Source organism: Ylistrum balloti, unplaced genomic scaffold, assembly GCF_031769215.1.
Source record: "Ylistrum balloti isolate Yb309-2 unplaced genomic scaffold, AGI_CSIRO_Ybal_v1 Utg370544, whole genome shotgun sequence".
In the NCBI taxonomy this organism is placed as follows: Eukaryota; Metazoa; Mollusca; class Bivalvia; order Pectinida; family Pectinidae; genus Ylistrum; species Ylistrum balloti.
The window spans coordinates 830422-845000 of NW_026782345.1; the positions used below are offsets into that span (position 1 = coordinate 830422).

The following is a 14579-nucleotide window of genomic DNA, read 5'->3' on the forward strand; positions in this document are numbered from 1 at the left end:
ACTCCACCCATTTTAAAAATCACAAGCATTTACATCGTTGTAAAATCACTACATATGTAGTAAACATACGTACGTAACACAATAAACGTCACAGTTCGGACTTAATGAAAACCAGCATCACTGAATTCCTTTGTTAATCATGTTACTTCCATACTGTATAATCCTTCATGAAACCAACTATTTGAAAATAAGAAAATGGACTTAGACAAATATTGATATAATCTAGTTTGTATTTATTCTGTTTAGCTATCTAATACTGTTATTATGTAACACATACCAAAAAGAAGACCCATTCTTATGGACTTATGTGAAACTGGCCATAGAAATTAACTACAGTCTGAGAACATAATCACGCGCAGGTAGACATTAGAATCCATTAATCTTACCACGTAAATAGAAAAGCACTAGCATGACTCGCTCAGTATTGCCGATTTTCGGAATTCTCTATTGTTGCTGTATAGTATATCCTGTAGTCTATCATCCCTTCGGAACGTCTCATTCGTTTCAGTAGCCATGGCCTGTTAGACCACTTATCTGAGCCAATATGCGCTTCTTGTTTCTAGTGTCCTTTTGTTGTTTTTAAGATTTCCCATGGCGAACCATTTATGTGATATAAACATTCAATTGCAGCTCATTCTTGATTAAATGTTATTGTTTACGTGAAAATGTATCGGCTATTTATGAGATATATGATTATTGAGCTGCCACAATACTTTTTACTAAACAAATGAAGATTAGGGTTGATGTCGATTCAAGATGACATCCGCATTGCTAGTATTGTTTGCTCAGTGCTATACATATTAATGTAATATCATTTTGATTTCTTTATCAATAACACCACTCAAGGACATCTGATATTATTGAATCGTCATTTTGGAAGCTCGCATGATTGTATCAGCAGAAAGCCCGCCGTTATTAACAATGAGCGCGCGATCTGCAGGTTATAACGTGTAGCGGACGGGCCGCCGATAACACTCTTAATCGCATTTGCTAATCTACAATTTTGATTTTGGAAATAAAAACAAATAAACCCTCGAACAGCTGCCATTTTAAATGCAAATTTGCCCAGCCATACTGACAGGTATTTACTCTACTTTGACATTATTAGAAGGCTTATCGCGAAGAAAGTTTTCACAGGAACGTTAACTTTGCTGTAATGGAAATGAAATCGACACTTTTGCCTTGTGTTGATATCTGTTGGGATTCATGCAGTATTTATTTGACACGAAGTGTGTTTGCGCTAGAACGCCACTCGACAACGCCTGCCAAACACAATTAAGATATTACAACAAGAAAAATGTCATATGAGTATTTCTATTGAGATACAGATGCCTTTCATAGCGAAACGTTTAAATCAAACAGAAGCATATTTAACAATTTTGCACTAATTATCCGTTTCAAAGTTAGAGTCCGTCCCTCATAATTTTGTTAAGAGCATATCACAAAACCAGGTATCAGCATGAAACTTCATAGATAAATAGATCTCAATAACGAGAAGAGGATTGTACCAGAGCCATTACTCTTTTTTATTTTTCGAAATTGAGGAGTTATTGCCCTTTGTTATTTTTCATATTAAAATTTTGTCCGGATCTTTACACTAAAACTAAAAGGGGTATGATTATGAAGCTTCCAGCGTTAACACGAGAAGCAGCATTCGATTCTATTGATTCCTTTGTTAATGTCAGTTATTGTAGTCATGCATTTTTTTCTAATTATTTTTTTTATTCCTATTGTTCTTTAGGAACTTCATGCTTATATGCACATAAACAGTTGGATACATTGTAGCATTAGCTGACAGATGCTACATTTAGGCTTGTCAAATTCTGTTCTCTATGGTAGTTCATACTGATTTCATTTTCAGTTTAATGTCTTCTGTATCGTGACCTTTGCTAGTCATATTGATTTGCGAATATTTTTTCTTTCTTTAATAAAGCAATTATAATATCAGTCAAAAAATTAGGCAACTTTAAAATTGCAGCTGCATTGAATGTGTAGCCATTCTGGTTTTGTCAGCATATGAACCCTTCATGGACAAAATCAATATCTGGTGACGGTCGTCAACTGAAGAAAAATCTGACCGTCTAACATCTGATTCGGGAGACTGTTTTCTCATTCAGTTTCCTCTTCAATCCAAACGCTCGAACGACTTCCTCTCGGTGTCATTAAAATTATTACTTTGAAGCCGAAAGAAAAAAACATTTGAATTGAGATTGTAAGTTATTTAGTAAAGCATATGAAAAACACAGCTTATGTTTGAGAATAAGCTTTGTTATACAGTATAAAAAGACATTATGAGATCATTAAGTCGCCGCTTCGTCCTGTCGTTCTTCCCTCCGTCATAAATTTGGTCCGGAGCATTAAATCAAAGTACTGAAATACTGAAAGGCTAAACGTATCGAAAAATGTTCACAAATAACCGTAAAGCTATATTACTTTCCCCATACTCCTACACTTTGGAATGCAAAAATTACTAAAATAAGAGAACCTGAGGCTATTTTTCTTAATTTAAGCGATTTTATATCTTCTTTAATTCTTATTTCAAATTTGACGACAATAATGTGAACAAATCAAAATAGGTAAAAAAAAAAAAAAAAAAAAAATACACACAACCATATATTTATCGCCAACAAGCCAAATGATAAATAGCTCTATGATGAAGTTGACTAAATAAAACCTTTGAAATATCCAAGATGTTGCAATTACTATCGTATCAATATGAGGATTTAGACAAATCGAAAGGACTTTATACCTACTTCTTTATTTGGAATGTATTTCAAAGTAATAGTCCTTACTTATTATAATTATATTTGTAGTTAAGGAAAGTAGATAAGGTGTACACAGCATTTCAGATAGATTAAAGTGTAAGTAATTACATTAAATGTATTTACATGCCTATCTTCCTTGAAGTATCATGGTTAGACTTTTCTTCCAGTAATTATGTCTATAAAGACATAGTTCTTTGAGATTAAACCAGACTTCCATATATATACAAAATTTACAATATTTTCACTATAGCTACTACTATTTCTGATCTCCAGTGCATTAGATAATGTCACCATGACACGCTAAATGAATAAATATGTTATTAATAAATATTTCGTTCTAGTTAATTGATAATTATAAACATGAATATTTTGGGTTTTTTATACGCGCTTTGTTTGAAGGAATATTTTCATTTCAAGGAACTTTGATACACATTAACAAACCTTGAGAAATCAGCACAATCAACCTTCATCAAATAAAACTAAAAGACAAAAAATATAAGTTATAACAGAGTCAACATCATGATCAGTACAGTATTAAAAATATATTATTCATAAATCATGAGCACCAATTGTACCTTGCCTACGAAGCGAAAACTTTTTATCTTCAAAAACTTGAAAAAGTGTCATATCGGTGGGTGTGCGCGTGGGACGAACAGTCCAATTCGGTGACGTCTAATGAGGTAAAGTGATGTTATATATTAAGACGATCTTGCCACAACGACAAGGATTAAAACAAGATTGATGTTCTGTTTGTAAGTTTTGTTTGTTTATAAGTGCTGTTAGTTGATTATTCAAACCAAGCCCCCAGACTAGCTTCATAATGCCGAATTAGAAATATTGTTGATTTTTTAGAGACCCTAGAAAGATTCTTGTTTTGTCAGTCAGTTCTGTTAAAAAATTGGTTTCCCACTCAGATTTGTTGCATCCTCTCGATCTGTTAATGTGGAATAATCTCCATCCTACTTTTACTTCAATACCCAGGAGTAATACCATTACACATAAGCTGCACAGACATGATGTTACCCTGATAACTTCACAGACACGATGTTACCCCGATAGCTACACAGACGTGATGTTACCCTGATAACTACACATACATGATGTTACCCTGATAACTACAAAGACATGATGTTACCCTGATAACTACACAGACATGATGTTACAATGATAACTACACATACATGATGTTACCCTGATAACTACAAAGACACGATGTTACCCCGATATCTACACATACATGATGTTACAATGAAAACTACCACACAGACATGATGTTACCCCGATAACTTCACAGACACGATGTTACCCCGATAACTACACAGACCTGATGTTACCCTGATAACTTCACAGACATGATGTTACCCCGATAACTACACAGACATGATGTTACCCTGATAACTACATAGACACGATGTTACCCTGATAACTACACAGACATGATGATACCCCGATAACTACACAGACATGATGTTACCCTGATAACTACACAGACATGATGTTACCCCGATAACTACACAGACATGATGTTACCCTGATAACTACACAGACACGATGTTACCCTGATATCTATACAGACATGATGTTACAATGATAACTTCACAGACACGATGTTACCCTGATAACTACACAGACATGATGTTACCCCGATAACTACACAGACATGATGTTACCCTGATAACAACACAGACACGATGTTAACCTTATAACTACACAGACATAATGTTACCCCGATAACTACACAGACATGATGTTACCCTGATAACTACACAGACATGATGTTACCCTGATAACTACACAGACATGATGTTACCCCGATAACTACACAGACATGATGTTACCCTGATAACTACACAGACATGATGTTACCCTGATAACTACACAGACATGATGTTACCCGGATAACTATACAGACATGATGTTACCCCGATAACTACACAGACATGATGTTACCCCGATAACTACACAGACATGATACCCTGTTGTTACCCATGATAACTACACAGACATGATGTTACCCACGATAACTACACAGACATGTTACAATGATAACTACACCATGTTGATAACTACACCCCTGATAACTACACAGACATGATGTTACCCTGATAACTGTTACCCCGATAACTACACAGACATGATGTTACCCATGATAACTACACAGACATGATGTTACCCTGATAACTACACAGACATGATGTTACCCTGATAACTACACAGACATGACTACACAGACATGTTACACAGACCTGATAACTACACAGACATGATGTTACCCTGATAACTACACAGACATGATGTTACCCTGATAACTACACACATGATGTTACCATGATAACTACACAGACATGATGTTTCCCTGATAACTACACAGACATGATGTTACCCTGATAACTACACAGACATGATGTTACCATGATAACTACACAGACATGATGTTACCCTGATAACTACACATGATGTTATGATAACTACACACATGATTAACTACACAGACATGATGTTACAATGATAACTACACAGACATGATGTTATCCTGATAACTATACAGACATGATGTTACAATGATAACTACACAGACATGATGTTACCATGATAACTACACAGACATGATGTTACAATGATAACTACACAGAAATGATGTTACAATGATAACTACACAGACATGATGTTAACTACACAGACATGATGTTAACTACACAGACATGATGTTACCCCGATAACTACACAGACATAATGTTACCCCGATAACTACACAGACATGATGTTACCCTGATAACTACACAGACATGAACTACACAGACATGATGTTACCCTGATAACTACACAGACATGATGTTACAATGATAACTACACAGACTTGATGTTACCCTGATAACTACACAGACATGATGATGATAACTACACAGACATGATGTTACCATGATAACTACACAGACATGATGTTACAATGATAACTACACAGAAATGATGTTACCCTGATAACTATACAGACATGATGTTACAATGATAACTACACAGATATGATGCTACAATGATAACTACACAGACATGATGTTACCCCGATAACTACACAGACATGATGTTACCCTGATAACTACACAGACATGATGTTACCCTGATAACTACAAGGACATGATGTTACCCCGATAACTACACAGACACGATGTTACAATGATAACTACACAGACACGAAGTTATCCCGATAACTACAAAGACATGATGTTACCCTGATAACTACACAGACATGATGTTACCCTGATAACTACACAGACATGATGTTACAATGATAACTACACAGACATGATGTTACAATGATACCTACACAGACATGATGTTACCCTGATAACTTCACAGACATGATGTTACCCCGATAACTACACAGACATGATGTTACCCCGATAACTACACAGAAATGATGTTACCATGATAACTACACATACATGATGTTACCCTGATAACTACACAGACATGATGATACCCCGATAACTACACATACATGATGTTACCCCGATAACCACACAGACACGATGTTACCCCGATAACTACACAGACACGATGTTACAATGACAACTACACAGACATGATGTTACAATGATAACTACACAGACATGATGTTACCCTGATAACTATACAGACATGATGTTACAATGATAACTTCACAGACATGATGTTACCCCGATAACTACACAGACACGATGTTACCCCGATAACTACACATGCATGATGTTACCCCGATAACTACACAGACATGAAGTTACCCCGATAACTACACAGAGACGATGTTACCCTGATAACTACACAGACATGATGTTACCCTGATAACTACACAGACATGATGTTTCCCTGATAACTACACAGACATGATGTTACAATGATAACTACACAGACATGATGTTACAATGATAACTACACAGACATGATGTTACCCCGATAACTACACAGACATGATGTTACCCTGATAACTACACAGACATGATGTTACCATGATAACTACACATACATGATGTTACCCTGATAACTACACAGACATGATGATACCCCGATAACTACACATACATGATGTTACCCCGATAACCACACAGACACGATGTTACCCCGATACTTACACAGACACGATGTTCCAATGACAACTACACAGACTTGATGTTACCCTGATAACTATACAGACATGATGTTACAATGATAACTACACAGACATGATGTTACCATGATAACTACACAGACATGATGTTACAATGATAACTACACAGAAATGATGTTACCCTGATAACTATACAGACATGATGTTACAATGATAACTACACAGATATGATGCTACAATGATAACTACACAGACATGATGTTACCCTGGTAACTATACAGACATGATGTTACCATGGTAACTACACAGACGTGACGTTTCCCCGATAACTGCACATACATGATGTTACCCTGATAACTACACAGACACGATGTTACCCTGGTAACTATACAGACATGATGTTACCATGGTAACTACACAGACGTGACGTTTCCCGGATAACTACACATACACGATGTTACCCTGATAACTACACAGACATGATGTTACCCCGATAACTACACAGACACGATGTTACCCTGATTACTACACAGACATGATGTTACCCCGATAACTACACAGACATGATGTTACAATGATAACTACACAGACATGATGTTACAATGATAACTACACAGACACGATGTTACCCCGATAACTACACAGACACGATGTTACCCCGATAACTGCACAGACATGATGTTACCCCGATAACGACACAGACATGATGTTACCCTGATAACTACACAGACACGATGTTACCCTGATATCTATACAGACATGATGTTACCCTGATAACTACACAGACATGATGTTACAATGACAACTACACAGACACGATGATAGCCCGATGACTACACAGACATTATGTTACCTCGATAACTACACAGACACGATGTTACAATGACAACTACACAGACACGATGATAGCCCGATGACTACACAGACATTATGTTACCCCGATAACTACACAGACACGATGTTACAATGACAACTACACAGACACGATGATAGCCCGATGACTACACAGACATTATGTTACCCCGATAACTACACAGACATGATGTTACCCTGATAACTACAAAGACACGATGTTACCCGGATAACTACACAGACATGATGATACCCTGATAACTACACAGAAATGATGTTACAATGATAACTACACAGACATGGTGTTACCATGGTAACTACACAGACGTGACGTTTCCCTGATGTCCTCTCGATTTTTCACCTGCTATATCAGTAAGCATCCAGAATACGGAGCAATTGATCGTTTGACTTTTTTTCTGTTGCTGGTTTGTAGTATCTGTATAATGATGGTTTTAACGGTATCCATTCCATCTTAAACGTTTGTATATATCATAGTTTATTTTTGTTTTACAAATGTTTTGAAGGATGACACTGGTTTCTACTGAATCCATCACTAAACAGGTACTTTCTAAAAGTTACGTTCAATACCATCTATCAATGAATATATTTAAGATGTAGGTTAATGGAATTTCTTTTACAACAAACATGAAAGAAACTTTCATTTGTAGTCATTAGAACAACCTTGCACCATTAGAGAACATTTTTATATAAAATATCATCCATTATCTGCGACCAGACAGGTCCCCGACATCTAGCCCTTTGGTGTGTTTACAAATCCGTACATTTGCGTTAGATGTGTAAACTAAACATGATTTTATCATCCTAACGTTGTAAGATAAAGTAATCTCATGGGTACATGATAATGTAAGTGTATATGTCATAAAGGAGATGGGTACATGATAATGTAAGTGTATATGTCATAAAGGAGATGGGTACATGATAATGTAAGTGTATATGCCATAAAGGAGATGGGTACATGATAATGTAAGTGTATATGTCATAAAGGAGATTTCAATCGTGCCATTCCTGTTGTTTGAAGTAGACTGAATTAAGTATTTTAGTTTGAAATCCCAGTGTATTTGCGGACCAGAGGGTAGACTGAATTACGTATTTTAGTTTGAATGACCAGGATGTTCACGTGCCAGAGGGTAGACTAAATTACGTATTTTAGTTTTAATTACCAGGATGTTCACGTGCCAGAGGGTAGACAGAATTATGTATATTAGTTTGAATTACCAGGATGTTTACGTGCCAGATGGTAGACAGAATTACGTATTTTAGTTTGAAATGCCAGTATATTTTCGTGCCAGAGGGTAGACTGTATTAAGTATTTTAGTTTGAATTACCAGGATGTTCACGTGCCAGAGGGTAGACTGAATTATGTATATTAGTTTGAATTACCAGGATGTTCACGTCCAAGAGGGTAGACTAAATTAAGTATTTTAGTTTGAAATGCCAGTATATTTTCGTGCCAGAGGGTAGACTGAATTATGTATATTAGTTTGAATTACCAGGATGTTCACGTGCCAGAGGGTAGACTGAATTACGTATATTAGTTTTAATTACCAGTGTGTTCACGTGCCAGAGGATAGACTGAATTACGTATTTTAGTTTTAATTACCAGGATGTTCACGTGCCAGAGGGTAGACAGAATTACGTATTTTAGTTTGAAATGCCAGGATGTTCACGTGCCAGAGGGTAGACTGAATTACGTATTTTTGTTTTAATAACCAGGATGTTCACGTGCCAGAGGTTAGACTGAATTATGTATATTATTTTGAATTACCAGGATGTTCACGTGCCTGATGGTAGACTGAATTATGTATATTAGTTTTAATTACCAGGATGTTCACGTGCCAGAGGGTAGACTGTATTACGTATATTAGTTTTAATTACCAGTGTGTTCACGTGCCAGAGGGTAGACTGAATTACGTATTTTAGTTTGAATTACCAGGATGTTCACGTGCCAGAGGGTAGACTGAATTACGTATTTTAGTTTTAATTACCAGGATGTTCACGTGCCAGAGGGTAGACAGAATTATGTATATTATTTTGAATTACCAGGATGTTCACGTGTCAGATGGTAGCCTGTATTACGTATTTTAGTTTGAATTACCAGGATGTTCACGTGCCAGAGGATAGACTGTATTACGTATTTTAGTTTTAATTACCAGGATGTTCAAATGCCAGAGGGTAGACTGAATTATGTATTTTAGTTTGAATTACCAGGATGTTCACGTGCCAGAGGGTAGACTGAATTACGTATTTTAGTTTTAATTACCAGGATGTTCACGTGCCAGAGGGTAGACAGAATTATGTATATTATTTTGAATTACCAGGATGTTCACGTGTCAGATGGTAGCCTGTATTACGTATTTTAGTTTGAATTACCAGGATGTTCACGTGCCAGAGGATAGACTGTATTACGGATTTTAGTTTTAATTACCAGGATGTTCACATGCCAGAGGGTAGACTGAATTATGTATTTTAGTTTGAATTACCAGGATGTTCACGTGCCAGAGGGTAGACTGAATTACGTATTTTAGTTTTAATTACCAGGATGTTCACGTGCCAGAGGGTAGACAGAATTATGTATATTATTTTGAATTACCAGGATGTTCACGTGTCAGATGGTAGACTGTATTACGTATTTTAGTTTGAATTACCAGGATGTTCACGTGCCAGAGGGTAGACAGAATTACGTATTTTAGTTTTAATTACCAGGATGTTCACGTGCCAGAGGGTAGACAGAATTACGTATTTTAGTTTTAATTACCAGGATGTTCACGTGCGAGAGGGTAGACAGAATTATGTATTTTAATTTGAATTACCAGGATGTTCACGTGCCAGAGATTTGACTGAATTATGTATTTTAGTTTAAATTACCAGGATGTTCACGTGCCAGAGGATAGACTGTATTACGTATTTTAGTTTTAATTACCAGGATGTTCACGTGCCAGAGGGTAGACAGAATTACGTATTTTAGTTTTAATTACCAGGATGTTCACGTGCGAGAGGGTAGACAGAATTATGTATTTTAATTTGAATTACCAGGATGTTCACGTGCCAGAGGGTAGACAGAATTACGTATTTTAGTTTGAATTACCAGGATGTTCACGTGCAAGAGGGTAGACTAAATTAAGTATTTTAGTGTGAAATGCCAGTATATTTTCGTGCCAGAGGGTAGACTGTATTACGTATTTTAGTTTTAATTACCTGGATGTTCACGTGCCAGAGGGTAGTCTGAATTATGTATTTTAGTTTTAATTACCAGGATGTTCACGTGCCAGAGGGTAGACAGAATTATGTAATTCAATTTGAATTACCAGGATGTTCACGTGCCAGAGGGTAGACAGAATTACGTATTTTAGTTTTAATTACCAGGATGTTCACGTGCGAGAAGTTAACAGAATTATGTATTTTAATTTGAATTACCAGGATGTTCACGTGCCAGAGGGTAGACAGAATTACGTATTTTAGTTTTAATTACCAGGATGTTCACGTGCCAGAGGGTAGACAGAATTATGTATTTTAATTTGAATTACCAGGATGTTCACGTGCCAGAGGGTAGACAGAATTACGTATTTTAGTTTTAATTACCAGGATGTTCACGTGCGAGAAGTTAACAGAATTATGTATTTTAATTTGAATTACCAGGATGTTCACGTGCCAGAGGGTAGACAGAATTACGTATTTTAGTTTTAATTACCAGGATGTTCACGTGCCAGAGGGTAGACAGAATTACGTATTTTAGTTTTAATTACCGGGATGTTCACGTGCCAGAGGGTAGACTGAATTATGTATTTTAGTTTAAATTACCAGGATGTTCACATGCCAGAGGGTAGACTGAATTATGTATTTTATTTTAAATTACCAGGATGTTCACGTGCCAGAGGGTAGACAGAATTACGTATTTTAGTTTAAATTACCAGGATGTTCACGTGCCAGAGGGTAGACAGAATTATGTATTTTAATTTGAATTACCAGGATGTTCACGTGCCAGAGGGTAGACTGAATTGTGTATTTTAGTTTAAATTACCAGGATGTTCACGTGCCAGAGGGTAGACTGTATTACGTATTTTAGTTTTAATTACCAGGATGTTCACGTGCCAGAGGGTAGACAGAATTACGTATTTTAGTTTAAATTACCAGGATGTTCACGTGCCAGAGGGTAGACTGAATTATGTATTTTAATTTGAATTACCAGGATGTTCACGTGCCAGAGGGTAGACAGAATTATGTATTTTAGTTTAAATTACCAGGATGTTCACGTGCCAGAGGGTAGACAGAATTACGTATTTTAGTTTAAATTACCAGGATGTTCACGTGCCAGAGGGTAGACAGAATTACGTATTTTAGTTTTAATTACCAGGATGTTCACGTGCCAGAGGGTAGACAGAATTATGTATTTTAATTTGAATTACCAGGATGTTCACGTGCCAGAGATTTGACTGAATTATGTATTTTAGTTTAAATTACCAGGATGTTCACGTGCCAGAGGGTAGACTGTATTACGTATTTTAGTTTTAATTACCAGGATGTTCACGTGCCAGAGGGTAGACAGAATTACGTATTTTAGTTTAAATTACCAGGATGTTCACGTGCCAGAGGGTAGACAGAATTATGTATTTTAATTTGAATTACCAGGATGTTCACGTGCCAGAGGTTAGACTGAATTATGTATTTTAGTTTAAATTACCAGGATGTTCACGTGCCAGAGGTTAGACTGAATTATGTATTTTAGTTTAAATTACCAGGATGTTCACGTGAAAGAATAAACGAACAAAACGTACATACGTTCATTTATGTGGACAAGAATTCGATTCTTCATACGACCACTTAGACAACAGCAAAAATAAAAGGGACCGAAAGGTAGCAAGAACAGGTTGAGAAAAAAGTATAGGGACTTTTTACTCGACGGTAGGAATATGTAACTGGAAAAGAAATTCAAAGACGTTCAAACCAGCAAAGAAAAGTATGCAGTTCGGAAGTACAAATGTTTAACACTATTTTGGGAAGGACTTGGAGTTTTGTTGTAATTAGACTTGTTACTAATACATGTCACAAAACAGTGTATCAAAATATCAGAATGGCCAGCGGTAGATTAGGTGACCTGCAATACCATTAAGTATCAAATTACATGTAAATACACATGTCCACATTTGCCAACTCGGATACAATATCATGGTAAGGGATTATACAGAATGCATCAACTTTCAATCAAGCTGGCGGTAATGAGAATTTTTTTTCAAAAAAAAAATAGAAAAAAATCATGCAGATAATGAAAAAAGGGCGCAATTTATGAAAAATATCTTGGGGGAATATATTAACTTAGAAATTGGAAATTAAATGATTTTTTCCATAGTGATTTTCTTTGCCCAGCCATTATTTTTCCATCCCCGCAAATGTATTTGTAGAAATAAGAATATCTATTTTGAAGTTACGCGCGTAATGACATCGGAACCTTTCTTACCTGTTCACTGGTATAGTGCTATCCGGAACTCCTTGAAATGGCATGTTACTTCCGTCAAAGATAATTACATGGACGATAAAATCTCCGGTTATTGAGATGTTAATCTCATGTACGTATTGTGAATTTCTCGTTGCCTGTAATGTTATGCACCAAATAAAAGGTAAATATACACACTACCTACGGATACATATTGTTTTACAAGGAACTTATCATAACTACTTTTTTTGAGCCAGTTTCCAAGCGAGGGGTCGATTTTTTAAAATCTGGAGTTGCTTGCCTTGTGTATTTTTAATGACCGTGGACCTCGGATTTGTCAACCGGCACATAAACTTGAATTCTGCTGATATTTCGTTTAAATAACGTCAGTCATGAGTGCTAAAACAAAAATCAATGTTTAAAAAATAATATCCTGGCCTCGAGTGCCTGTGATCATCCACTCATACCTCCGGTAAAGACGCTTAAGCCAGGACCTCGTTATCGTTTCAGATCACCCAGCATGCAATGGTGACCAGTTCCGGTGTACAAGTGGGCAGTGTATCCCGCAGGATTTACAATGTGATGCCTCGTTTGACTGTTATGACAGATCGGATGAACTCGACTGTGGTAAGGCATATCGTTTCGTGTTACTAATTTGAAGATGTGTTTCATGAACACAAGCACATGTTGATATGTTCTAAAAACATTTTTTTTTAAAAAAAGAGAGAAAACCCGCCGTGTTCATGATTTTAAATACGACTTTTGCGATCATGATAATACCTCGATGTTCATGTTATCTAAATATAGCTCAATTGATAGATTTCCCTTTATAATATTATCTTCGAATATCTAAATTTGATTATTTATACGACCTTGATGTAGATAGATTTAACTATTTTTACTTTCTTGGTATCGATAAATTTTACTTTTTATGCTTTTTTTAAATTTGACTAATTAAACTTCCTTGACGTAGATAAATTTGACTATACTTCCTTGACGTAGATAAATTTGACTATACTTCCTTGACGTAGATAAATTTGACTATACTTCCTTGGCGTAGATAAATTTGACTATACTTAAAAATTTGACTATACTTCCTTGATGTAGATAAATTTGACTATACTTCCTTGACGTAGATAAATTTGACTATACTTCCTTGACGTAGATAAATTTGACTATACTTCCTTTGCGTAGATAAATTTGACTATACTTAAAAATTTGACTATACTTCCTTGATGTAGATAAATTTGACTACTTCCTTGATATAGATAAATTTGACTATACTTCCTTGATGAAGATAAATGTAACTATTTATATAGTGAAACCTCGCTATTAATACCACTTTGGGGACTGGACAAAAGTGGTCTTAATAGCGAGGTGGTCTTAACAGTGAGGTGAATCAGATTGACCGCAAAGAACCGTAACTCTATTT

General features: G+C 35.9%; 1 protein-coding gene across 1 annotated transcript in view; it reads left to right on the forward strand.

The window, feature by feature from the left end:
* LOC132556088 (G-protein coupled receptor GRL101-like) overlaps positions 1-14579 on the forward strand; it is a 116520-nt gene that overhangs the window by 51601 nt on the left and 50340 nt on the right. The window contains exon 11 of the mRNA XM_060220476.1: positions 13658-13774. Within this exon, the coding sequence (XP_060076459.1) occupies positions 13658-13774 (117 nt within the window). The remainder of the gene's footprint in view (positions 1-13657; positions 13775-14579) is intronic.